Source organism: Neoarius graeffei, chromosome 16 (genome assembly GCF_027579695.1).
Source record: "Neoarius graeffei isolate fNeoGra1 chromosome 16, fNeoGra1.pri, whole genome shotgun sequence".
Classification (NCBI taxonomy): domain Eukaryota; kingdom Metazoa; phylum Chordata; class Actinopteri; order Siluriformes; family Ariidae; genus Neoarius; species Neoarius graeffei.
In genome coordinates this window covers 34779851-34806136 of record NC_083584.1, presented here as the reverse complement: position 1 = coordinate 34806136, position 26286 = coordinate 34779851, and the positions used below count along the sequence as shown (strand labels likewise).

The 26286-nt window shown below is 40.5% G+C and overlaps 1 protein-coding gene across 1 annotated transcript; it reads left to right on the top strand.

Moving 5' to 3' along the window:
• The first annotated feature begins 13972 nt into the window (after positions 1–13972).
• Positions 13973–25250, top strand: gja4 (gap junction protein alpha 4). The gene is made up of 2 exons (XM_060942825.1): positions 13973–14063; positions 20039–25250. The coding sequence occupies exon 2, from the start codon at positions 20048–20050 to the stop codon at positions 21110–21112; it is 1065 nt and encodes a 354-aa protein (XP_060798808.1). The 5' UTR covers positions 13973–14063; positions 20039–20047; the 3' UTR covers positions 21113–25250.
• The last annotated feature ends 1036 nt before the right edge of the window (positions 25251–26286 follow it).

The following is a 26286-nucleotide window of genomic DNA, read 5'->3' as shown; positions in this document are numbered from 1 at the left end:
AGTAACAACAATTATCTGGGTGTGACGGCGCACCACATCACTAAAAACTGGGAACTTAAGTCATTTGCTTTAACTGTAATGAAAACAGAAGAGCGTCACTTTGCAGAGGCATGTGCTCAACAGTTTCAAACAGTGGCACACAAGTGGAAAATTGAAGGAAAAATCTTAACTATAGGAACGGACAGTGCATGCAATATGACAGCTGCAGCTAAACTACTGCCATATGAGCACGTGCCCTGCATTGCTCACATGCTACAGAGAAGCATCAACGTGAGCCTCTCCGATAGTGGATTTGCGAATGTATTAGCCAAGTGTCGCAAAATTGTCGGCCATTTCAGACACAGCGCGACAAACACCATGGAGCTTCAAGCACAGCAAGCAGCCCTGGGACAGAAGCAGGAGCCACTGATCCAAGATGTTTCAACGCGGTGGAACTCTACACTGGAAATGATCAAGCGCCTGAACCGCAATCAAGCAGCAATATAAGAAACGCTTGACCATCAACGCCACAAACTGGTTATGCTGACACCATCAGAATGGGACAAACTGCAGAGACTGAGCACTCTTCTAGAGCCCTGCAGGTAAGGAATGCATATATAATGTGCATATTAAAAAATTAAATTTAACTGATCAAGCTCAAATTATAATGTTTAACAGATTTGCCAGCATACCAACTGGTGTTCAAATAACTTATGTGCGTGTGTGTGTTATTCTACTGCAGGTATGTAACTGAGATTCTGGGTGGAGAGGCCTATATCTCCTGCTCAGTAGTACTGCCTGCTCTCTGCCACCTGCATCAAGTGATGGAAGTCTCTGAAGAAGAGCCTGCATATGTGGTGAGATTTAAGACAATCTTCATGGAAGATCTAGCCTCCCGCCAAGAAAATACTAACAATGCATGGCTCAAGCTTGCAACAGCACTGGAGCCACGTTTCAAAGACTTGAAGAGTCTGCCCAAGAATGAAAGAGAAGAGGTGTGGACCTCACTTGGAGGGATGCTTTATGAACAATCACCCAGAAGGTCTCTGCAGACTTCTCAAGTTGGACCACCAAGGAAGAAAATTCATCTTCTACAGATGGGCTCAGATTCAGAGTCAGATGAAGAGGTGCAACCTGACAGAGACATACACATGTACAGAGCAGAGACAAGCATAAGTATGGAGGACTGCCCCATGCAGTGGTGGGCTGCTCATTCAGGAGCCCATGACAAGCTGGCCCTACTTGCCTGCAAATATCTAGCGACTCCCGCATCCACGGTCCCATGAGAATGACTCTTCTCAGTTGCAGGTCATATTGTTCAGAAGAAACGGTCAGCTTTACATTCAGAAAATGTTAACCAGTTAGTTTGTCTTAGCAACTAGCTAAAAGATGAATAAGTAAAAGGTAAAAGGGCCACATGTAATCATGTGAAAGTGGAGCTGTTTGTGCAAAAAGAAAAGTTCCATTCACCTATCTTGTATTTACAAAGAAAAAGAGCAATCAATAAGTTGCCAAAATTGTTCAGAATTAAATTTATCTTTTGTTATTAAAAAAGAAATGTTATATCTGCTTCTTGTCATTTATCCCTCTGTTCTAACAACAATACACAGAAAATGTGAATTTTTCAGTCATATTTAGGAATGTGATTAATCAAAATTAATTCACAGCAACCCTGTGATTATCTCATTCATCTCATTATCTCTAGCCGCTTTATCCTTCTACAGGGTCGCAGGCAAGCTGGAGCCTATCCCAGCTGACTATGGGCGAAAGGCGGGGTACACCCTGGACAAGTCGCCAGGTCATCACAGGGCTGACACATAGACACAGACAACCATTCACACCTACGGTCAATTTAGAGTCACCAGTTAACCTAACCTGCATGTCTTTGGACTGTGGGGGAAACCGGAGCACCCGGAGGAAACCCACGCGGACACGGGGAGAACATGCAAACTCCACACAGAAAGGCCCTCGCCGGCCCCGGGGCTCGAACCCAGGACCTTCTTGCCGTGAGGCGACAGCGCTAACCACTACACCACCGTGCCGCCCCACCCTGTGATTAATTAGATTAAAAATTTTAATCGTTTGACAGCCCTAATATATATATATATATATATATATATATATATATATATATACACACACATTTTAGTATTTTTTAAATAATAGATCATCAGAATTACTATCTAAATTAAAAGCAAACTGATTTGCTTAGGGGTGGCAACAGTGGTGTAGTAGTTAGCACTGCCACCTCAGAGCAAGCAGGTTTTGGGTTCGAACCTGCTGGTAGACTGCGGCCTTTCTGTCTGGAGTTTGTATGTCTTCCTCGTTTGTGTTTCCTCCTGGTGCTTCGGTTTCCTCCCACAGTCCAAAGACGTGGATTAGATCAACTGAATACTCTGAAATTGCCCATAGGTGTGAATGTGAGTATTGATGGTTGTTCATCTCTCTCTGTTAGCACATGATAGATTGGTGACCTCTCTAGGGTGTAACCCGCCTCTCGCCTGAGGTCAGCTGGGATTGGCTCCAGCTTTCCCCATGACCTTTAATAGATAAGCAGCATAGACAATGGATGGATGGATGGATGGATGGATTCATTTGGACTTTAAGAGAAGATCACACAGTCAATGGTACACTGCTTTCCACAGCCTTCCTTGTCTCAACGGTCTGATTCATGTTACTGCAGGAATCATATATTTTTCCATTTAAACCCAGCAAGATTTATTTCAGCATGCATTGTGTCAAAGAAAATCAGTCACAGTAAAAGTGAAACTGCTCATAACCAAAAACTTGCTCTTCTTCGGCATGGTTTTACAGCTATATTTTGAAACACACGCACAGGAAATGTATTCACCAATAAATATGTTAATCATGAGGGTATCTGAAATAGATAAGGACTGCTTTTCTGTTTGGATCATTAGGAGAGCGTGTAGTCCGGTCCGATTGTTCTCTGATCAGTGTTCAGTAAAAGTGAATGAGAACAATGTATCCATGTCCCTGTTTAGGGAGTGTTTCTGGGCGATCACGGCTCTACTACACATGCGCAGCAGCAGCATTTTCAGCGGAAAGCTGGGATGTGTGAAGTGCACATCTCTTGCCCGCAGTCCTGTATGGGTCATGCTCAAACTTCCAGGGGATTGCGCACAGCAGGTGCGCACTCGGTGCAGAGGAATAATCCTCAATGCATAGGAAAGATCCCTGAGCTCCGGGTTCCATTGCAACATCCAGCAGTCAGTCTGCTGAACACAGACACGGCGAGGACAGGAACTCTGAGATAGTGGAGAACAAAACTCATTTATGGAGCGCATCCTGCTGAAGGAGGCTTACCTTACTTTGGAGTTCAGAGGTGAGCCTTGAATTCCCTCGGACTGGGGACGGTTCGGTCAGTATTCCTGTGTGCACCAGGCTCGTCTTTTCAGCAGCACAGAAATCCGGTGAGAGGAGCAAAGCGCGCTGCAGGTCCGTTATGTGCCGCTGCTTGTGATGTTCCGCGCGCTGAGGATTCCCCTCCGTCCCGGAGCTGCTCAAATCCGATTGGTCCAGAGCGGCCCGGTACCCAGGGGAGGGGCGTGGCTAAGAGGAGAGGCTTTAAACAGCCAAGTGCGCACACTAGATGATGCTACACTCTACAGGCTCAGAGAAAGAAAATAAAGTTGTCAAAAGGATAGTAAAAGAATAGATCCATATGCTTTCTTAGAGGAAAAAAAAAGTACAACGGGTTGTGTCATATTCAAGTTTCAAGTCAAGTCAAGTTTATTTGTATAGCGCTTTTAACAATAAACATTGTCGCAACGCAGCTTTACACAATTTGAACGACTTAAAACATGAGCTAATTTTATCCCTAATCTATCCCCAATGAGCGAGCCTGTGGCGACGGTGGCAAGGAAAACCTCCCTCAGACGACATGAGGAAGAAACCTCGAGAGGAACCAGACTCAAAAGGGAACCCATCCTCATTTGGGCAACAACAGACATCATCTCATTATCTCTAGCCGCTTTATCCTTCTACAGGGTCGCAGGCAAGCTGGAGCCTATCCCAGCTGACTATGGGCGAAAGGCGGGGTACACCCTGGACAAGTCGCCAGGTCATCACAGGGCTGACACATAGACACAGACAACCATTCACACTCATGGTCAATTTAGAGTCACCAGTTAACCTAACCTGCATGTCTTTGGACTGTGGGGGAAACCGGAGCACCCGGAGGAAACCCACGCGGACACGGGGAGAACATGCAAACTCTGCACAGAAGGGCCCTCGCCGGCCCCGGGGCTCGAACCCAGGACCTTCTTGCTGTGAGGCGACAGCGCTAACCACTACACCACCGTGCCGCCCCCAACAGACAACATGATTATAATATTAACAGTTTTAACATGAAGTCTGTTTTGTTGATGGAAACTTGAGTGCAAAACTGTTCATGACAGCTGCAGTCCTAAAGTTAGCAAGTCAACTGTAGTCCTCAGCCATAAAAGCATTACTGTAATTATCCAGAGCGTCTTCCAAGTGTGACTTTCACTGTCCATATGGGGCCGTCCTCCACAGGAGCGATGTGATGAGACTCCAACCAGACGTAGGGCATCAGGATGGACCAGGCAGGTCCGAGGAGCAGAAGAGGTCAGCATCTCAATCGCAGGATTGACATGTAACTCAGAGGGACAGATTCATTCATTCATTCATTCATTCATTCTCTGTGTGTGTGTAAAGGTCGCCCTTGCTACCCTAATTATCACCTCAAATCGGTGGTGTAGTGGTTACTGCTGTCACCTCACAGCAAGAAGGTTCTGGGTTCGAGTCCCATGGCCTTTCTGTATGGAGTTTGCATGTTCTCCCTGTGTCCAAAAGACAGGTTAACTGGCTACTCTAAATTGCCCATAGGTGTGAATATCTGAGCACGAGTAGTATGGCGGCTGTCAGGGGCACCTTTCTATGCATTCGACTCAGCCATGTTGAACTGTATCCTTCATAATTCACCTATAAGAAAGGATGACTCTGGCACTATTGAACCTCACGGAAATGGTGCTATATAAGCCCGTTATCAAGCAGTTAAACATTACATTAATGGTGTTTAGCAGACGCTGTCGTCCAGAGCAACATACAACATACCCAGAGAAGTTGGGGGTTAGACTCAAGGGCACTTCAGTCATTCCTGCTAGTCCAGGGAATCAAACCAGCAACCTTTTGGTCCCAAAGCTGCTTCTCTAACCATTAGGCCATGGCTTCCTTCCACATCTTTGGGAGGCCTGTATTTACAATTACAATTCACACAAACATAATCGGCCTAATTCTTATCTACCTCATGATGATTTAAATAATCACGGTTGTGTTGTAACTAGTTGTTTTAAACAAATCCCTCACTCTCAGGAAAAAAAAGATAATAAACTGTACCTTACCTTGTCGCTAGGGTGGTATCCATATCTCTTGCATGTTTAACATGGACCTAATGTACCTTTAATGTCCATAATTGGACTGTACTTACCTTTAAACCTTAAAATTACACAACACACTGCACGTGCATAGGTAAAAATGCAGACTAAATGTACAAAAGTTATACCTTTGAGGGTATACGTACAGCTAGGAAAGAATACTTGAGTACCCTATTTTTTCTGAGCGTGCTTGAGTATAGAACAATTAGCTGCAATGACAAATGATGCAATTATGTGAGCACCAAGGAACAATTCTGTCTTTCAGTTTTGCAAATGTAACCTTGCCCTGTACATAATTAGGTCATGTGTGCTTTAATAATAATTACTTTCCCTGCCTCATGGACATGACCCCCCGATAGATCTGTGGTAAATAATTGTTGTTAGGGATTGAAGTGGGTTGGGTAGCATGGAGCATATGGTAAGATGACATTCATCAGTACCCATGACTGCAGCTACAATGTTAATTTGATGAGGGAGTTATGCAATAATAACAGATCAACAACATCAAGGCAACCGCATGCGTTTTTATCATATAACCACTAACCATTATTGTCCTTGCTGATGCAGTATCTGTCAGTCTATTAATATCTTATACAATGCTCAGAAATTTGTAGAATGAGAGTATTTATCACACTTTTCTCCCTTCTCTTTCATAGCCATGAGATTCCTACTACTATGTATGCATGCCAGAGGAAAATCAGATTTGTCAGACAACTTTTTTTAAATGATCTGTGCATTTTTATCCTTCAGGCTGTAACCTAATTTAGGCTCAGTGCCAGTTGCCTCTTGAGACATGCATCCAGTATATATGATCACAGCTGGCTCTCTCATCCCCAGGCACAATCTATTCTCAAACATCAAATTAACCAGGGAAATTGAATGAATGATAAGTTTGATGCTGCAAATTTCAGTCCAATATCTCAAAGAAGTAGAGCAGTGAGATTAAAAGTCTTAAGTGGAACCTGTGCATATTGAACTATCCATCCATCCATTATCTAGCCGCTTATCCTATTCTGCAGGGTCGCAGGCAAGCTGGAGTCTATCCCAGCTGACTATGGGCGAGAGGCAGGGTACATCCTGGACAAGTCGGCAGGTTATCGCAAGGCTGAAACATAGAGACAAAAAACCATTCACACTCACTTTAGAGCCTCCAGTTAGCCTAACCTACATGCCTTTGGACTGTGGGGGAAACCGAAGCACCCAGAGGAAACCCACATGGACACAGGGCGAGCATGCAAACTCCACACAGAAAGGCCTTCGTCGGCCGCTGGGCTCAAACCCAGGACCTTCTTGCTGTGAGGCGACGATGCTAACCACTACACCACCATGCCGCCCCTATATTGAACTAGTCCTTTTGAAATAGTATCTAACACTTCAAAAATATAGAAGAAGACAGTTACAGATTTAGTGCTTAACACAAACGCTCAGAGCAGCTGACAAATGAATGCAGTTAATGGCTCAAAATAGCACTGCAATATTCTTAAACAATGGCATCAAAATCACCACGATATGACTCACAGAGACAGATCAGTATTCAGAAATCTAGATGAGCTCCAAAAATGACTAGGGATAATTAAAAAGGCATTGTAAATTTCTGATAGAAAAGAAAGGAGAATATGTCACCACAAAGCAACAAAAGCATTACAGCCTAATGTTCACTGTCATTAAGTGAAGAGACCTGGCATTCTGGAGAACAAATTGAATAAACTGGGAAGCTCAGTGATTCATTAAGTGTCGATATTTTTTCCACCAAGCTGTAGGCCTTCTAACAAGATTGGCATGCAATTTTCACAAGCGACATTCACCGCCTCCAGCGACAAAATATCTCAGATGTTGTGTGAATGAATGCAAAGCAACGTCATGCACGCACGCATGCATGCACGCGCACACAGAGTTATTCATCCATTATTCAGAAAGGAGATGACATAAAACTCTTTTAAATACAGTTAAGTTGGCTTTACTGCACACACAGGTCAACAGGAAAATGCCTTGAGTAAATAGGATTGGTGGTAAATTCAGCACCTTGGCCAGCAACTGCACACGGTGGATCAAAAAATATTCTCTGGCGACAGTAGACCAGTATCTGAGTCACCACTATAGGTTTGAAGAATACTCATCATACTTACGGCACCTCACAATGTTACCATGGTGCTAAATTACATTTTTAAAGTATGTGTGAAGTGCAAGTGAAAGCCACCAATCAGAGAAATATGTTTAACTCTTCGGATGCTGGTGAGGCATGGTGGCATTGTGGGAAGTATTGCCACTTCACAGCTCCAGAGTCCCTGGTTCAAGCTGACCCTGAGGTCTCCACCCACTGTCCAAAATAAGCAAGTACTCAGACTGCCTGTAATGAGATTGCCCTGGGTGTAAATAGGTATGTGGATGTGTGTGCATGACATCCCACGCACATTTGGGGTGAATTCTCCTGCCTTACATTCAATGTTGGTGGGATCCACCCTAACCAGGAGTCATTGCTGTGAATGTGTAGAGGCTTTTGTGTATAAAAGCATCTCTTAGTAGCCCACTTTAAGACCTGAAATATTGGACCATCACTTTTAGCCGACTAATATGTCAAGTAAAGGCCATTTTCTGCCAAAAGTAAAAAATTATATTAGGATCTTATGATGATGTATATATCTATCCATCCTTTATCTGCAACAGCTTATCCTGTGCAGGGTCGCAGGCAAGCTGGAGCCTATCCCAGCTGACTACAGGCGAGAGGCGGGGTACACCCTGGACAAGTCGTCAGATCATTGAAGGGCTGACACATAGAGACAAACAACCATTCACACTCACGGTCAATTTAGAGCCACCAATTAACCTAACCTGCATGCCTCTGGACTGTGGGGGAAACTGGAGCACCCGGAGGAAACCCACACAGACATGGGGAGAACATGCAAACTCCACATAAAAATGGCCCCGTCGGCCACTGGGTTCGAACCCAGAACCTTTTTGCTGTGAGGCGACAGTGCTAACCACTACACCACCGTGCCACCATGATGTATAAATATGTTAAAATATAACATTTTTGTATAATTTTAGATACTGACGGTAAAAAAAATCTTTAACAGACTATCCCAACCATTATAGCCTTCTGCTCCTGCTCTATTTTAAAGTATTTTCATCAGCCACACACAAACTGAAACAGGACTCTAAACAGACATAGGAAACATAGGTAATTAAAACAGAGCAGATACTGTATAAATGAATCTCCTATTAACACATTACAAACATATGATGAGTAATAAAGGTAAAGATATTAACAATGCCAGAGATGGTCAAGAGATATCCCACACCAACACATCCATCGTGAGATTTTTTTTTTAATTAATTAATTAATTTATTTATTTATTTTTAATTAAAGGCAGGGTCACAACATTTCTTTTGTACCACAGGCAGTCACATTCATCCAGTCAATAAAATGTCTACTCAGACTCTGTGGTTTTCTCATGGCTGATAGGATACAGTATCTATTTTGTTCATGACATTATTAATGATCACATGGAGGATGAATAATTGTTTATATTAGTATTAACTACAGCTTTCATATGACGTAAGTTTATTCCTTGCACTCATAAACCTTTGTGTTTCCACACCGTCATGTCCATGTGTCCCTCACTCTTGAGTAGGTCACAAAAATCATGACACCAGAGCCTACTTTGTCAGCTTCATAATTGAAAAAAAAAAGCCAACACCCTCGGGGGCTGTGTCCAATCACAGTTAAAGGTCAGTTCTGAATTTAGTGCACAGTCATGGCCTGTCCCTCCCAGTTGTAGCCTTGTTGACTACAGAACAATGACTGAACAACCGCTCATTATTACTCCTCTATTCTGTTAGTCTTTCGTTCTGTAACAGATAGGACATTTACAGCTTACACCCAAATATGTTTTTGATTTATGGACATGGGCTTGCTGTTACATCACATCCTTATTCAGAAATTTCCATTTCCATAGAAGTGCAACCTCTAGTTCCCTGCAATCAAAATGGTTTCATAATGACATGCCAGAGAGGGAAGCATTTGTCAGAATGATTCATTGCCAATTGAACAGACTTTAGAAAATGCTTTCTTTCTGGAGTTGCCTCAAATAGGCCCTTTATTCTTCCAACCAATTAAACTATTGACACTTGTATGACCCATCACTGTTAGTCATGGCTTAGAGGCAAACCACTACCATAAATCAGCTCTCTATATGAAATCAATGAAAGACACAGCGTTCAAATATAATGGTAGACAGAGAATAAAGCATATTTAGAAAAATAGTGTAGTTAGAGATGAGTGAGATGTACTATATAAACTGGTTTACAGCAGTCATGAAAAATCCAATCAACAGCTGATAGTAAAATCATTCATTCATTCATTCATTCATTCATTTTCTATTCCGCTTATCCATCGTGGGTCACAGGCGAGCTGGAGCCAATTCCAGCTGACATTGAGTGAGAGGTGGGGTACACCCTGGACAGGTCAGCAATGTGCTGCAGGGAAAATACAGAGATACAGACAGCAATTACAGGCGATGGGCAATTTAGAGTAGCCAGTTGACCTAAATCTGCATGTCTTTGGACTGTGAGAGGAAACCAGAGCGCCCAGAGGAAATCAACACAGACAACATTCAAATTCTACACAGAAAGACAGGCTCCAGTCGACCAATAGGTTTGAATCCAGAAGCTACTTGCTGTGAGGCAACAGTGCTAATTACTGCACCACTGTGCTGTCCATGGTAAAATCAATAAAACCTCAATTACGAGAACAGGTAATATTGGTTTGACCAGCAATGAAATGAAAAAAAAAAAAAAACAACCAGTCATAATAAACAATCATAGGTGTGTTTATATTATAAATAATATGAAGAATACAAACAACAATGGCATTATCTAAGGTGTGTCATGTATAATATAATGTCTGTGCATGCATTTCCTCATGTTTAAAATTCAAATGCTGATTATAAAACCATTTCATTTCACTGAGGAAATACCCATAGGGAAGCCCAGTCACGTTGAGGTGTAACTCAGCATTGTTCTACATACAACAGTCTCTCTCTCTCTCTCTCTCTCTCTCTCAGCATTAAATCTACATCTCACTGTTTCAGTGGGTTCATTTTGACATCTTCACAAACCGCACAGGGCATTTTATGTAATCTGAAGTGACACCTTGTGGTGGTAAAGGGAACTGCAGCTCGCTCTATCTATGTACGTACAGTGGTGCTTGAAAGTTTGTGAACCCTTTAGAATTTTCTATATTTCTGCATAAATATGACCTAAAACATCATCAGATTTTCACACAAGTCCTAAACGTAGATAAAGAGAACCAGTTTAAACAAATGAGACAAAAATATTATACTTGGTCATTTATTTATTGAGGAAAATGATCCAATATTACGTATCTGAGTGGCAAAAGTATGTGAACCTCTAGGATTAGGAGTTCATTTGAAGGTGAAATTAGAGTCAGGTGTTTTCAATCAATGGGATGACAATCAGGTGTGAGTGGGCACCCTGTTTTATTTAAAGAACAGGGATCTATCAAAGTCTGATCTTCACAACACGTTTGTGGAAGTGTATCATGGCACGAACAATGGAGACTTCTGAGGACCTCAGAAAAAGCGTTGTTGATGCTTGTCAGGCTGGAAAAGGTTACAAAACCATCTCTAAAGAATATGGACTCCACCAATCCACAGTCAGGCAGATTGTGTACAAATGGAGGAAATTCAAGACCATTGTTATCCTCGCCAGGAGTGGTCGACCAACAAAGATCACTCCAAGAGCAAGGCGTGTAATTGAGGTTTTTCACCCACGTGACCAAGTCATGTGATGCATCGTTAGGCTGCCATTTTGGACGTCACGGCTCGAATCAGTTTGAATGCGAGGAAGGCGACAAACGAAAAACATAAAAGAAAAAGGAGCGAGATGCAGAAAACACCTTCACTATCCAGTGACGTAGGGCATTTACAGGGCGAGCAGAGGGAGAGGTATTTGCAAAAATTGAGGTTAGCAGGCTTAGAGATTGACGTTTACCTGCTTCCACCAGGATTGTTCACTGATGTACGGAAGTACATGAAGCCCTCGTCTTTACCTGACTTCGATCTGTATACCTATGTCGTTAAAAACCCATTGCCATACACAGGTATTGATCTGAAAGCATATAAGAGTTTGGATGCCTACAAATATTTTGTGTCAAGCTGGGTAACATGCCTACATCAGTGGGTCGTCCCTGGAGCCGGTGGTCGCCATCTTATTACAGCTAAGGTTTGTTCACATTTTCATTTACTTTTGGTCCTCAGGATAAACAAAATGTTATTAAATGTCATTGAAATAACTTCTTAGTCTGTTGAGACATGGCCCGTTATAAATTTGCTGTTACCAGGCAATGACCAAGAACTGTATTATTAGGGTCGGTGTCTGTGTTGTAGCAGTGTACTAGCAGCTAGCTGTTAGCACTAGCTAATGTCAACAACATAGTAGCTAGTATGTTACTGTAGCAATGTTTACGTTCAGTCATTTGGATGACTGTTAAAACCTTTCAGTCTCAAGTTTTTCCTTTACTGTATTTACTAGTTTACTGTAATTATGATCCGGCAGCTATTTACACCGGATCCAGTGTAAATAGCTGCCGGAGTGCGCTCCGGCTTGCTCCCCCTCAAATTAAGCAGCGCGCTCCGGGAGCAAGCCGGAGCGCGCTCCGGAACCTTGGCCGGAGCACTCCGGGAGCAAGCCGGAGCGCACTGCTTAATTTGAGGGGGAGCAGCCGGAGCGCGCTCCGGAACCTCGGCCGGAGCACTCCGGGAGCAAGCCGGAGCACGCTGCTTAATTTGAGGGGGAGCAAGCCGGAGCGCGATCCGGCAGCTATTTACACTGGATCCGGTGTAAATAGCTGCCGGATCATAATTACAGTAAACTAGTTAATACAGTAAAGGAAAAACTTGAGACTGAAAGGTTTTAACAGTCATCCAAATGACCGAACGTAAACATTGCTACAGTAACATACTAGCTACTATGTTGTTGACATTAGCTAGCTTGACCTTCAAAATGGTGGACACCGGGGTGTCACGTGACCCTGTGATGTCAGGTGAAAAACCTCAATAGTCAGCAAGGTCACAAAGGACCCCAGGGTAACTTCTAAGCAACTGAAGGCCTCTCTCACATTGGCTAATGTTAATGTTCATGAGTTCACTATCAGGAGAACACTGAACAACATTGGTGTGCATGGCAGGGTTGCAAGGAGAAAGCCACTGCTCTCCAAAAAGAACATTGCTGCTCATCTGCAGTTTGCTAAAGATCACGTGGACAAGCTAGAAGGCTATTGGAGAAATGTTTTGTAGATGGATGAGACCAAAATATAACTTTTTGGTTTAAATGAGAAGCATTATGTTTGGAGAAAGGAAAACACTGCATTCCAGCATAAGAACCTTATCCCATCTGTGAAACATCGTGGTGGTAATATCATGGTTTGGGCCTGTTTTGCTGCATCTGGGCCAGGACGGCTTGCCCTCATTGATGGAACAATGAATTCTGAATTATACCAGCAAATTCTAAAGGAAAATGTCAGTACATCTGTCCATGAACTGAATCTCAAGAGAAGGTGGGTCATGCAGAAAGACAACGACCCTAAGCACACAAGTCGTTCTACCAAAGAATGGTTAAAGAAGAATAAAGTTAATGTTTTGGAATGGCCAAGTCAAAGTCCTGACCTTAATCCAATCAAAAATGTTGTGGAAGGACCTGAAGCAAGCAGTTCATGTGAGGAAACCCACCAACATCCTAGAGTTGAAGTTGTTCTGTATGGAGGAATGGGCTAAAATTCCTCCAAGCCGGTGTGCAGGACTGATCAACAGTTACTGGAAACGTTTAGTTGCAGTTATTGCTGCACAAGGGGGTCACACCAGATACTGAAAGCAAAGGTTCACATACTTTTGCCACTCACAGATATGTAATATTGGATCCTTTTCCTCAATAAATAAATGACCAAGTGTAATATTTTTGTCTCATTTGTTTAACTGGGTTCTCTTTATCTACTTTTAGGACTTGTGTGAAAATCTGATGTTTTAGGTCATATTTATGTAGAAATATAGAAAATTCTAAAGGGTTCACAAACTTTCAAGCACCACTCTATCTATCTATCTATCTATCTATCTATCTATCTATCTATCTATCTATCTATCTATCTATCTATCTATCTATCTGTTCTAGTTTATTACCAAAAGCATGTATTTGATGACAGTGGAGTACAGTTGAAATACAACTCTTAAAAGCTTTAAAAGTCAGTGAACTTTTAGATGGTCAGCTTTATTCATCAGACTGTTAAAATGCAAACTAAAACAACACAGCAGGATAAATTAGGGTGAATGTTGAGCCCTTGAGATCATCAGGACCGGGAGGAGTCAGAAGACATCTAAGCATAAATGTCCAGCTTCATGGCCTAAGGGTTGAATCTCTCCATGACGACATCTACCCAGTGAAAAAGCAGAAGAGAAAGCGGGCTATTTTTGAACACATCCATCCCTTTTCCTGGACCAGGTTCCTGTGGGAGGGCCTGGAAAAGTTCCTCTCCCTCTGCTCTCTTTCTACCAAAAGCAAGAACTCTGAGGCATCATTACAAGTTCTGTTTCAGCTCCTAAAAAGACATACGGGAACTACAGGATCATCAGAAGAACAGGCAAACCAGAGAGACAGGTATGGATCATGGGTCACAGTTCTTGTTTAGTCATAGACTTTAGTGTATATTTGTGTGTGTGAGAGAGACAGAGAGAGAGAGAGACAGTACACTGCCGTATTAGAAAAAGGACATCTAATTGCATCAAGTTGATAGTTTATTAGACTGGATAGGAAAGGCCTATATGGCAACTTGGTGTATACCATATTTACAATATCCCGAAACATGAAATTTATATCTGTAATGTAAAGTTTTCATGATTGAATGTTAGTGTTTCTGTCCTGGAGGTATTCCAAGTACATGATTTAGTGAGAAAACGAAGCCATGAGGCTCTCTGTTAGGAGATTTACCACTTCCTCTGAGTTAACTTACCCAGGTTTGTCACTAAATCACACACCTGGAATACCCCCTGTTCTCTGGATTTCTATACAAATCAGCCCTGCGAATCACACACATTAACTATAGGATGAATATCTTAAGTAGGAATTGAGTCATCTTCAAAATAAATAAATACAAAAATAACAAATAATAGGCTAGTAGGATAGGACTATGCTTTTGGCTAGTAAGGGTGATACAACAACAACAATAATAATAATAATAAGGATGAAGCACTGATGCGACAGTGTATATAATGGCTTTCAGGTTGCATCAGTATTTACATGAAAAAAGCAGTCCTTTGGGCCAAAAAAGTACTGCACAGATAAGACCACTGTGATTCAAAGGATGTTTACACAGATGCAAATCATCACAAATGCCAAAGTAATAGGACTGTTTTGTCCCCTGGGCCGAGCCAAAGTGCATGAGAAACCCACTGAGTGCGATAATGTTAGAAATGAGAGTGACGTTAGCACACTTGAGATATGGAACACACAAGATGAATTGTGTAGGTTTTTTAATATTTGCTTAAAAAGTGAAAACAAATTGAGAAAAGAATAACTGATTTAAATATTTATTTAATTGGTCGTATTCAATAAATATTGGTCACATATGCAGGCTGTAACACTTGGGCTATGATGTATATAATTAACCCTTTGATGCAAAACATATGCACACCTCCTCTAATGCACAACATGGGTCAAAAATGACCCGCATTCATTTTCCAGGTTATTTCATGCTGACTGAGTTTTTCTTTGCTCTATCTTTTGAAATCAATTTATTTTATGATTGAATATTCCAAGTATTCTTTAAATATCTTGTTTTTAATTCCCAAAAATCATTAATTTAATTTTTTCTTTCCTACTTTATGAACAAAAATACTTTTTATATTACGACACATGGGTCATCCAAGTGTGATTTAAATTAAATGTCTTAATACTATAATAATAATTTGCTTCAAGTAATTACTTTAGCAGTGAATGGGGCCAGTTATTTATTTATTAACTATGTAGTTAGCTAAGCCAACTACAATAAAATTAGCTAACTAAAGTAGAATATGTCAACAGCTAGCTAGCTAATAGTAATTACTTGTAACTTTCTGACAAGTAATCTACTCACTCTCAAGGTAACCTACTGTAACCATAATCAATTTTTTTCTAAGGTAATGTTAGAACAATTGAAAAACATTACTTACATGTATTAGATGGGCAAAGGACGCTGTGCTGAGCTGTGAAATGTCTGACACAAGCACAATTCACAGTTCCCACCAAACGCTGTAGTAAATGCATGCGGGTCGTTTCTGACCCATGTGTGTAAACTTGATGTAGAATTACAAAAGCTGTGCTTGTTCATAACTTAAGAAAGGAAAAATAAAAATGATGATTTGTGCTAAACAAAAACAAGATATTTACTGCATATTTGGAAAAGTCTCTCATCTCATCTCATTATCTCTAGCCGCTTTATCCTGTTCTACAGGGTCGCAGGCAAGCTGGAGCCTATCCCAGCTGACTACGGGCGAAAGGCGGGGTACACCCTGGACAAGTCACCAGGTCATCACAGGGCTGACACATAGACAACCATTCACACTCACGGTCAATTTAGAGCCACCAGTTAACCTAACCTGCATGCCTTTGGACTGTGGGGGAAACCGGAGCACCCGGAGGAAACCCACACGGACAACATGCAAACTCCGCACAGAAAGGCCCTCGCCAGCCACGGGGCTCGAACCCGGACCTTCTTGCTGTGAGGCGACAGCGCTAACCACTACACCACCGTGCCGCCCATATTTGGAAAAGTAAAAGACAAAATGAATTTATTTCAAAAGTATATCATAGAAACACTCAGCCATACATGAAATAACCTGGAAAATGAATGCAGGTCGTTTTTGACCCATGTTGCGCATTAGAAGGGTAGTGATACAAAAAGGGTTTTTATTCAAAAAGTAAGAAAGGAAAAAATAAAATAAGGATGTATGATGAACAAAAAAAAGTTAATTGAGGAATACCTTGAATACTGAATGATGGAATTAATTTATTGCAAAGATATAGAAAATAAAAACTCAGCCAGGTCACTTTTGACCCACGTTTTGCATCAGAGGGTTAAAAGTCTAAATAATGGCAATGATTTTAAACCAATACAAACAGGATCATCATCTTACTATAAATTTACAATGTGCCTGTTATAATGATTGATCATTTGATCAAAAAAAGTGAATTATTCTCTGATCTATTCTACAATCTTTAAAAAAGTTAATCTTGAACCATTAACAGTTCCTGGTACTGAACAGTTACTGGTTCTTCAAGGTGTTATTCCACGAAATCGAGTCGTATGTGAACTGATAGCCAACAAGGCGCAGACATTTTGTATAAAGTTTTTAATTTATCGAATTTGCAATAAAATAAAAATAAAAATGCTGTGTTTCTCAAAATCCAGTGAATGTTGATAGAATAAAACAGTTATTCCACTCAATCTCATCGTACATGACACATCTACTCATTCACAGCGAAATATATTTTTCGGTATTGTGACCATTTTCTACATTGTAGAACAGTGGTTCTCAACCGGGGGGGCGCGCCCCCCTGGTGGGGCGCGGAGGTACTCCAGGGGGGTCGCGAGTAGGCTTCATGTATGGAGGAAAAAAAAAATCTGGGGCTAACAGGCTATAGTAGCTAAGCAGATGCAACACATTTACCCATGTCAAAATGCAGGACATTGGACTATTACATACAAATCAATACTATTATAAAATCTATCATCAATCTATCATAAAATCTTGTGTGTGTGGCCGCATCAGTCGGGGGAACTGTGATATGTTCCCAAGCCTTGCAGACTTTATCAGTAATGCAGGCACTTCCCACGATTTCTCATCTGTCTTTCAAGCAGCGTCAGAGCACCTGTCGGTAATGAGAAAACAGTTTGCGGCATACTTCACAGAGGATTATCGCTCTTTTGCGTGGGTTCGAGATCCATTTGTGTGTACTGCTGACGAACTTCCAGTTGACATGCAGGAACAGCTTATTGAGCTGAAGAGAGACAGTAGACTTAAGGCAGTCTTCACCTCATGCCCTCTTTCGACATTCTGGGCAGCATTGATGCAGGAGTACCCGCAACTGTGTGACGTAGCCTTGAACTGCTCATCCCATTCGCATCGACCTACTTGTGTGAGGCAGGATTTTCAAAAATGACTGCGCTCAAAACGAAATATCGCAATCGTGCGCAAATTGAGGATGACTTGAGACTGTGCTTGTCAAACATTTCGCCAAGAATCGAGGATCTTTGTAAGGCAAAGCAAGCTCAGTCTCAGGTCTCGCATTAACGCAAATGCAGATCACAAAGGCACAGTAAAAAGTAAAACCTAAATTCACGCCTGGTCCCAATTCCCAATGATATCAATAGCCAGCTAATGATAAGCCTAACAAAATACCTAATAAAAACACTAATAATAATAATAATAATAATAATGATGCCTATTAATAATAATAGCATAATAATAATAATATCAACAACCAACAACAGCAATAATAATAATAATAATAATAATAATAATAATAGGCCTAATAATAATAATAATAATGCCTGAAAGAACATAAGTCTTGTACTACTGCCAACAGCTTAGTAATGATAATAGGCCATAATAATAATAATAATAATTATAATTATAATAATGCCCGAAAGCAGATTAGAAATGTGGTGCTACTGCCAATTATAACAATAGCCTAATAATGATAATAGGCCTATGTATTTCTATGGAATGGATAATGCTACTACTGCTGCTACTGCTACTACTACTACTACTACTACTACTACTACTACTAATAATAATAATAATGATAATAATAATAATAATAATAATAATAATAATAATAATAATAATCTAGCCCAGGGCTATCTATCTATCTATCTATCTATCTATCTATCTATCTATCTATCTATCTATCTATCTATCTATCTATCTATCGGTCAATATAAGGTGCTGTAGGTCGGGTGGCGTCACTGCGGGTGAGTGTGTTTGGGGCGGGGCGAGAAGAGGGGCCCCCAACTGCAATGAACCAGCTTTGGTGGGGCCCAGGTTGCAAAAGGTTGAGAACCCCTGTTGTAGAACAATACTGAAGACATCAAACTATGAAATAATGTATGGAACATGTATGAAATTGTGTGGTAAACAAAAAGTGTTTAAAAAAACAACAAAAAACAAAATATGTTTCATATCTTAGATTTTTTAAAGTTGCCAGCATTTACCTTCATGGATTATTAATATTATTCATGATGCTTTGCACACTATTAGCATTATCATAACCAGCTTCATGAGGTAGTCACCTGGAATGCTTTTCAGTTAACAGGTCACTCATCAAAAGTTAATTGGTGCAGTTTCTTGCCTTCTTAATATATTTGAGATCAAACTGTAAATAGTAAATAAGAATAATACAGTAAATAGCCCAATTCCACAACTGTAGTAATCCATATTATGTCAAGAACCGCTCAACTGAGTAAAGAGAAATGGCATCCATCGTTACTTTAAGACGTCTTTTAATTCATAAAAATAAAGAAAAAACTGAATTAGAAGGCGTGTCCAAACTTTTGACTGATACTGTATATAATATTCATTATAGAGACACTAGTGTTTTACTGGGAAATATGGCACTCATATTTTTCAGACAAACTACATCCGGGACACCGAGTAACATATTTTCCAATATCCTCACTAGTGAGAATATTGATGAATTGTTTTGATTAACTTGTGTAGTTTTTGTTTGTGGATGTGTCTATATAATAAAAATAATATTACAAGTTGGCTTGAAGATAAGAAGTTTATCTTCTTGTGGTCTCATATTGAAAAATAATTCACTCTTTGACTGTGCTCACTTGTGAAATATACATTCACCATGCAAAGATAAACTTCATATCCTCACACCACCACCGTGTAATATCATATATATATATATATATATATATATATATATATATATATATATATATATAAAGTGATATTCCTTTACAAAAATCAAATAATCTACTTTGCATTCAGCTGTATTACACCAAATTATTTTCGTATAACATAACAGTCTGTTGTGTGTTACTCCTTATTAAATTAATGTTTGGTGGGGAAAAAAAAGAGTAAGAAAAAAACATTACAGTCTACCAAATTAAAGTGATACTCCAGCAGAAATCACACAGTTCATGTCTAGTGTAAGGTAATTTTAAAATACAGAAAGTGTGTGGGAATAATGTTTTAATATTCATTCTTTTTTGATGTTCCAATTTTGACACTATTGCATTATGATCTTATCAGTAATTGTACTGTCAAAAGTATTATGACTATTCCAATAATCTTAGTAGAGCTTAGTTAAAAGTGTTGGACTATTGAAAATAACATACTAAAATAATACTTCTTATATTACAGAACTGAGAGACTGATATAATCTTTTTTTTTCAAAGAAACATTCCTCTTCATGGTGTACCATGGGGCTCTACACTTAGTCCACTGCTGTTCTGATGTGCTGTCACTTATCATTATAGTGTATTAAATATGATCACGCACAGCTCGTTTCAGATCATCTGCATATTCTTGACATTAGTGATTGGCTCAAACTCTGTTGTGTGTCTGTTTGTGTGTCTACAGGTGCAGAGGATGTCCAGAGGTGACTGGGGTTTTCTAGAAAACCTGTTAGAGGAAAGTCAGGAGTACTCAACTGGTGTGGGGCGTGTGTGGCTCACTGTCCTTTTTCTCTTCCGTGTCCTCGTCTTATCTACTGCAGCTGAATCTGCATGGGATGATGAACAGTCTGACTTTGTCTGCAACACCAAACAGCCTGGCTGTGAGGCGGTGTGCTACGACAAGGCTTTTCCTGTTTCCCATTTCCGCTACTTTATTCTGCAGGTTATCTTTGTCTCCACGCCCAGCATTTTATATTTTGGCTATGTGGCCCTAAAGCGATACAAGAAGCCAGAAGAGGAGGAGACAGAGGTAGCAGAGGAGCAGCATGGGAGACAAAGGGATAGAAAAGCCAAAGAAATCAAGCTAGACGTGATACAGGAAGAGGATGAAGATGGGGAAGAGGTGCGAAAAGAAATGGTACTTCCAAGGTATCCTAAGCTCAAGGGGAAGCTACTAGGTGCATACACTCTCAGCATAGTTCTGAAGATTCTAATTGAGGTTGGCTTTATTGTTGGTTTGTGGTTCCTCTATGGATTTGTAATTCCACCCAGGTATGAATGCCAGCGAAGTCCCTGCCCCCACACGGTGGACTGTTTTGTCTCTCGGCCCACTGAGAAGACCATTTTCACGATATATATTCAGGCCATTGCTTTATTCTCGGTGTTGCTCAATGTTGTAGAGCTTTTCTACCTTCTTCAACTGTTCATCACACATTACATTGAGAAGAAGTACCGATATCAGCGAGAGGTTCATCAAGTAATAGAGAGAACTCCAAAAAAACTGCAGCTGACAGAGGTTCAGGCTCGAGATTATCAGGAAAAAGGCCATCTCCATCTTCCAACAGAAAATGGCAGCTATGCTCATTCGGTCACGGACTGGACTGAGAGTGAGCCACACCCAACAGAGGACATGCTTCCGACATACTTAAACTGTATCAGTAATACCACTCATAAAGGTCACTCCAAAGAGGATGTTCACACCAAACCCAATAAGAGTGATCCTAAAGAGAGGCACTCCAATGATAAACAATATGTATGAACTTCGACAACCAGTGTAATGGATCCTGTTTTGGAACATCAGAAGGCTGGATGAAATTCCACTTTTTGGTCCCAACCCATTACTGTGAGACAATTGCCATTTCCTCCTTTTCCTGTTTGGACGACTGGTGGAATGTACTGTGCTGTAGACTAAACTGACTTTTCTAGCATGATTTAAGGATGGGCTAGAGATAGGTGGTAATACTGATTGATAAGAATTTGACTAAACAGTAGGGTTTCTGAGAACCATATGAAGTTTGAACGTACAAAGATTTGAGGCAATCTGCTCAATCAGTGAATAAGGTACAGTGAAAAATCATAATTTAAGAAATAGTCCACTGTAGAGTTTTAAGATTTTGCCTGCTAATGAGCCGATGTGTGTGTGTTCTGTTCACATTAACTATAAATATACAATGTTAATGAACAAAACCATAAGGCTGCACCATAAAGGTTTGAACATTAGTGGGGACCGAATGGCCACCACTCGTCTTCTTTAATTATAGTATTTTACAATTAATATGTAAAATCTCAGGTAGCTACAGTTTAAGCCTAATCACTAAGCCAGTGTAAAACATAACTTGAGACCCCAAGTCCATCTGCTTCTGGGCTGTTTTTGTGTTCATTTTTGTTTTTATATATTTATTTTTTTGTCTCTGTTCTATAAATCCACAGCTGGTACCTGCTAGTAATGTTGGATAACAGCAGTATATGTTTTGTATATGCTTCGCAGTGTTATTATTTTCTAATTAGGATTAGCTAGCTAGCTCGTGCCAAAGTATCTGCTAGTAGTATTCCTTTACTGAAAAACCTTGCAAGCCGACTTACACCCTGGGTGTATTTCTTTCTTTGTATGAAGAAAGGGTTTTTTTTCATACAAACTTTGTTATGGATTTCTATTTTATGACTTCTACATTATCGAGTCAGTACAAAACATTTTAGAGATTCAAACATTTGTTTTCCAGCACAAAATTAAATCTGACAGAAAAAAAAAACAAAATTGTATCTGAGCAGCATATTACATAAGAAAGCACTTTTCAGATTAAAAAAGAAAACATAATGAGGGCTACTGGGTTTTGCTGCAAAATTAAGAAGCAAGTGTGACAGTCAAAGTGTCCAGAAGAACTGTGGCTGGTTCTGTAAAATGCTCAGTAAAATCTACAGCACATTTCTTTATAAAACTGCACTCATTGTACCTGAGACTATTATTTTTTTTTTTAAGCAAAGGGTCGTTTCACACCAAGTATTGACTTTGTTTCATTTATTATGGCTTATTGCTGTTTATAGTTTTTTTTTTAATGTTGAAACATTTCATTTCATTATTTTTAATCCATTTTTGGTCGACAGCATTTCTTTTGCACAGTACTAATATACAACCCCGATTCCAAAAACGTTGGGACAAAGTACAAATTGGAAATAAAAACAGAATGCAATGATGTGGAAGTTTCAAAATTCCATATTTTATTCAGAATAGAACATAGATGACTGTGGCGGGTACAATGGGTGGGTGGAGCACAGAAGACGGCAGGACAGAGATCAGGATGCAATACAGGCTTTTATTGCCAAACTTTTCAGTCTAACACTCAAAAGCAACACTCAGAGACTGACTCGCGCACACACACACTATAGTCTCCTCTCGGCAACAACTCCCCTCCGCTCTCACTCTCCCTCCTTAAATAGGGCGCGGTTTACTGGGGAGAACACACAAAACACAGGTTAATTACACTCAGGTGTAGCGATTCTGCCACTTACCTTCCCCAACTCCGCCCTCCTGTCACAGACCGGCGCTTGACCACGCCCCCGCTGCCACAATGACATATCAAATGTTTAAACTGAGAAAATGTATAATTTAAAGAGAAAAATTAGGTGATTTTAAATTTCATGACAACATCACATCTCGAAAAAGTTGGGACAAGGCCATGTTTACCACTGTGAGACATCTCCTTTTCTCTTTACAACAGTCTGTAAACGTCTCGGGACTGAGGAGACAAGTTGCTCAAGTTTAGGGATAGGAATGTTAACCCATTCTTGTCTAATGTAGGATTCTAGTTGCTCAACTGTCTTACGTCTTTTTTGTCATATCTTCCGTTTTATGATGCGCCAAATGTTTTCTATGGGTGAAAGATTTGGACTGCAGGCTGGCCAGTTCAGTACCCGGACCCTTCTTCTATGCAGCCATGATGCTGTAATTGATGCAGTATGTGGTTTGGCATTGTCATGTTGGAAAATGCAAGATCTTCCCTGAAAGAGACATCGTCTGGATGGGAGCATATGTTGCTCTAGAACCTGGATATACCTTTCAGCATTGATGGTGTCTTTCCAGATGTGTAAGCTGCCCATGCCACACGCACTAATGCAACCCCATACCATCAGAGATGCAGGCTTCTGAACTGAGCGCTGATAACAACTTGGGTCGTCCTTCTCCTCTTTAGTCCGAATGACACGGCGTCCCTGATTTCCATAAAGAACTTCAAATTTTGATTCGTCTGACCACAGAACAGTTTTCCACTTTGCCACAGTCCATTTTAAATGAGCCTTGGCCCAGAGAAGACGTCTGCGCTTCTGGATCATGTTTAGATACGGCTTCTTCTTTGAACTATAGAGTTTTAGCTGGCAACGGCGGATGGCATGGTGAATTGTGTTCACAGATAATGTTCTCTGGAAATATTCCTGAGCCCATTTTGTGATTTCCAATCCAGAAGCATGCCTGTATGTGATGCAGTGCCATCTAAGGGCCCGAAAATCACGGGCACCCAGTATGGTTTTCTGGCCTTGACCCTTACGCACAGAGATTCTTCCAGATTCTCTGAATCTTTTGATGATATTATGCACTGCAGATGATGATTTGTTCAAACTCTTTGCAATTTTACATTGTCGAACTCCTTTCTGATATTGCTCCACTATTTGTTGGTGCAGAATTAGGGGGATTGGTGATCCTCTTCCCATCTTTACTTCTGAGAGCCGCTGCCACTCCAAGATACTCTTTTTATACCCAGTCATGTTAATGACCTATTGCCAACTGACCTAATGAGTTGCAATTTGGTCCTCCAGCTGTTCCTTTTTTTGTACCTTTAATTTTTCCAGCCTCTTATTGCCCCTGTCCCAACTGTTTTGAGATGTGTTGCTGTCATGAAACTTCAAATAAGCCAATATTTGGCATGAAATTTCAAATGTCTTACTTTTGACATTTGATATGTTGTCTATGTTCTATTGTGAATACAATATCAGTTTTTGAGATTTGTAAATTATTGCATTCCATTTTTATTTACAATTTGTACTTTGTCCCAACTTTTTTTGGAATCGGGGTTGTGTATATATATATACACACACACACACACACACACACACACACACACACACACACACACAAGGTGTAAGGATTGACAAAATTCCAACATTTGGTCAATGGAGATAATGTTACCTAGAACTATTTAGATTGCTCTTCGCTTGGCACATAGCTACTAGCTATCTATTTGTAGTTAAATAAAACTAGTGAATTAAAGCTACTTTACTTAAGCAACAGTGAAAATCGTCTGTACAAAAAATTTTCAGAATGTTATATTAGGGATATTTCACAATTCAAACTACGATATACACATACCTTGGAATTATGTTCCAAATTTCCAGCAGGCAGCTAACTCACTTTATCAGCTAGTATGCTTTATGTTCACCTGCCTTTTTCTCACCTGCTCTTTCCTGATATTTTTTTCTAGTAGAGGTGAGGGAGTAGAGGAAGTAGGGAAGGGGAGTATCCACAAACGAGTGCCTTTTTCCAAGCTGTAAAAAGCATTTCAAATCAATGTAAGCCTTTATGGAGTTGAAGGGGTATCGATCTCACCAAGTCTCTCAGGCAAACTCTATGATGTACAGTCATCCACAACATTAACAAAGAAGTATATTTCTACTTGCATTTCACAAACAAAGTGAACTACTGTATGTACCAGTTAAATATGTGAATTTAAAAAAGGAAATATATATCTAAAATATTTACTAAATTAATTTTTTAATTTGTATTTCATATTTATTCTAATTGCTTCTAATACAGTTTATTAATGTTGCCTTCCTGTGTTGGTCAAAAGTTCTTTTGTGAGATGAACTAAGTGTAACAGTAAAAGAGTAATAGTAAACAATATTGGCGTGCAGTGGCAGCTGGTTGTGTTTTTTTTCTGGGGGGGGTGGAGACAGTGATATCACTAATATATAATTTAAAAGTTTATATACAACTTTTGGCTTTGAATTTGAACTGAGTTTCATCTGAGTAACAAGTTGACAGAAAAGTTCAAACCAAATGTACCACTAATGGCCCTTTTCCACTACCCTTTTTCAGCTCACTTCAGCTCGCTTCAGCTCACTTCAGCCCGACACGGCTCGCGTTTCGACTACCAAAAACCAGCACGACTCAGCTCGTTTCAGCCCTGCTTAGCCCCTAAAACTCGTACCGTTTTGGAGTAGGACTGAAGCGAGCCAAACCGAGCCGAGTAAGGCTGGGGGCGTGAGCAGACACTCCCCTGTGCACTGATTGGTGAGGAGGCGTGTCCTCACATGCCCACACACGCCCCGCGAGCGCGCTGGGATCTGTAAACACCGCAAACCCGGAAGGAGAAGAATTACGAATTACGAGAATTTCTGAAGCCTTATGCGCCTCGCCTCATCTATACACTCTTGCCAGTATCTGTTGGCGTTGTCGGTGACAACAAGCCACAGCACCAAGACCAGCAACACTAACGACACCATGTCCTCCATGTTTATTGTTTACTATCCGGGTCGTGAGACTACCGCTTAAAAGCTCACTGAATCAGTGACATACAGAGCATCGTGGACGAGTTCGCGGAGCGCAAGGCTCGCCGTATGCCCTTCAAATAATGCGCGCAGTAGGCTATTGATGTTTTATTATGAGCCATGTACAGTATGTCGCCTAATGTTTTTTTGTTTCTGAGTTACATGTTCGTTTGAAGGACTTAATGTACAAAATAACATAGTTGCACCCCGTAGTGTTGAAATTGGTAAACACAGTGCATTCAGTGAGGTTTGCACCGCCCTCCTTTTATTTCTGACTCTTCCTGTCACCGTTGCAACCTCTGAGCGCTCATTCGTATGCCCTTCAAATAATGTGCGCAGTATAGGCTATTGATGTTTTATTATGAGCCATGTACAGTATCCTAATGTTTTTTGTTTCTG

What these genes read in the sequence shown, in the direction of transcription:
- gja4 (XM_060942825.1), top strand. Translation starts at nt 20,048, where the DNA reads ATGTCCAGAGGTGACTGGGGTTTTCTAGAAAACCTGTTAGAGGAAAGT.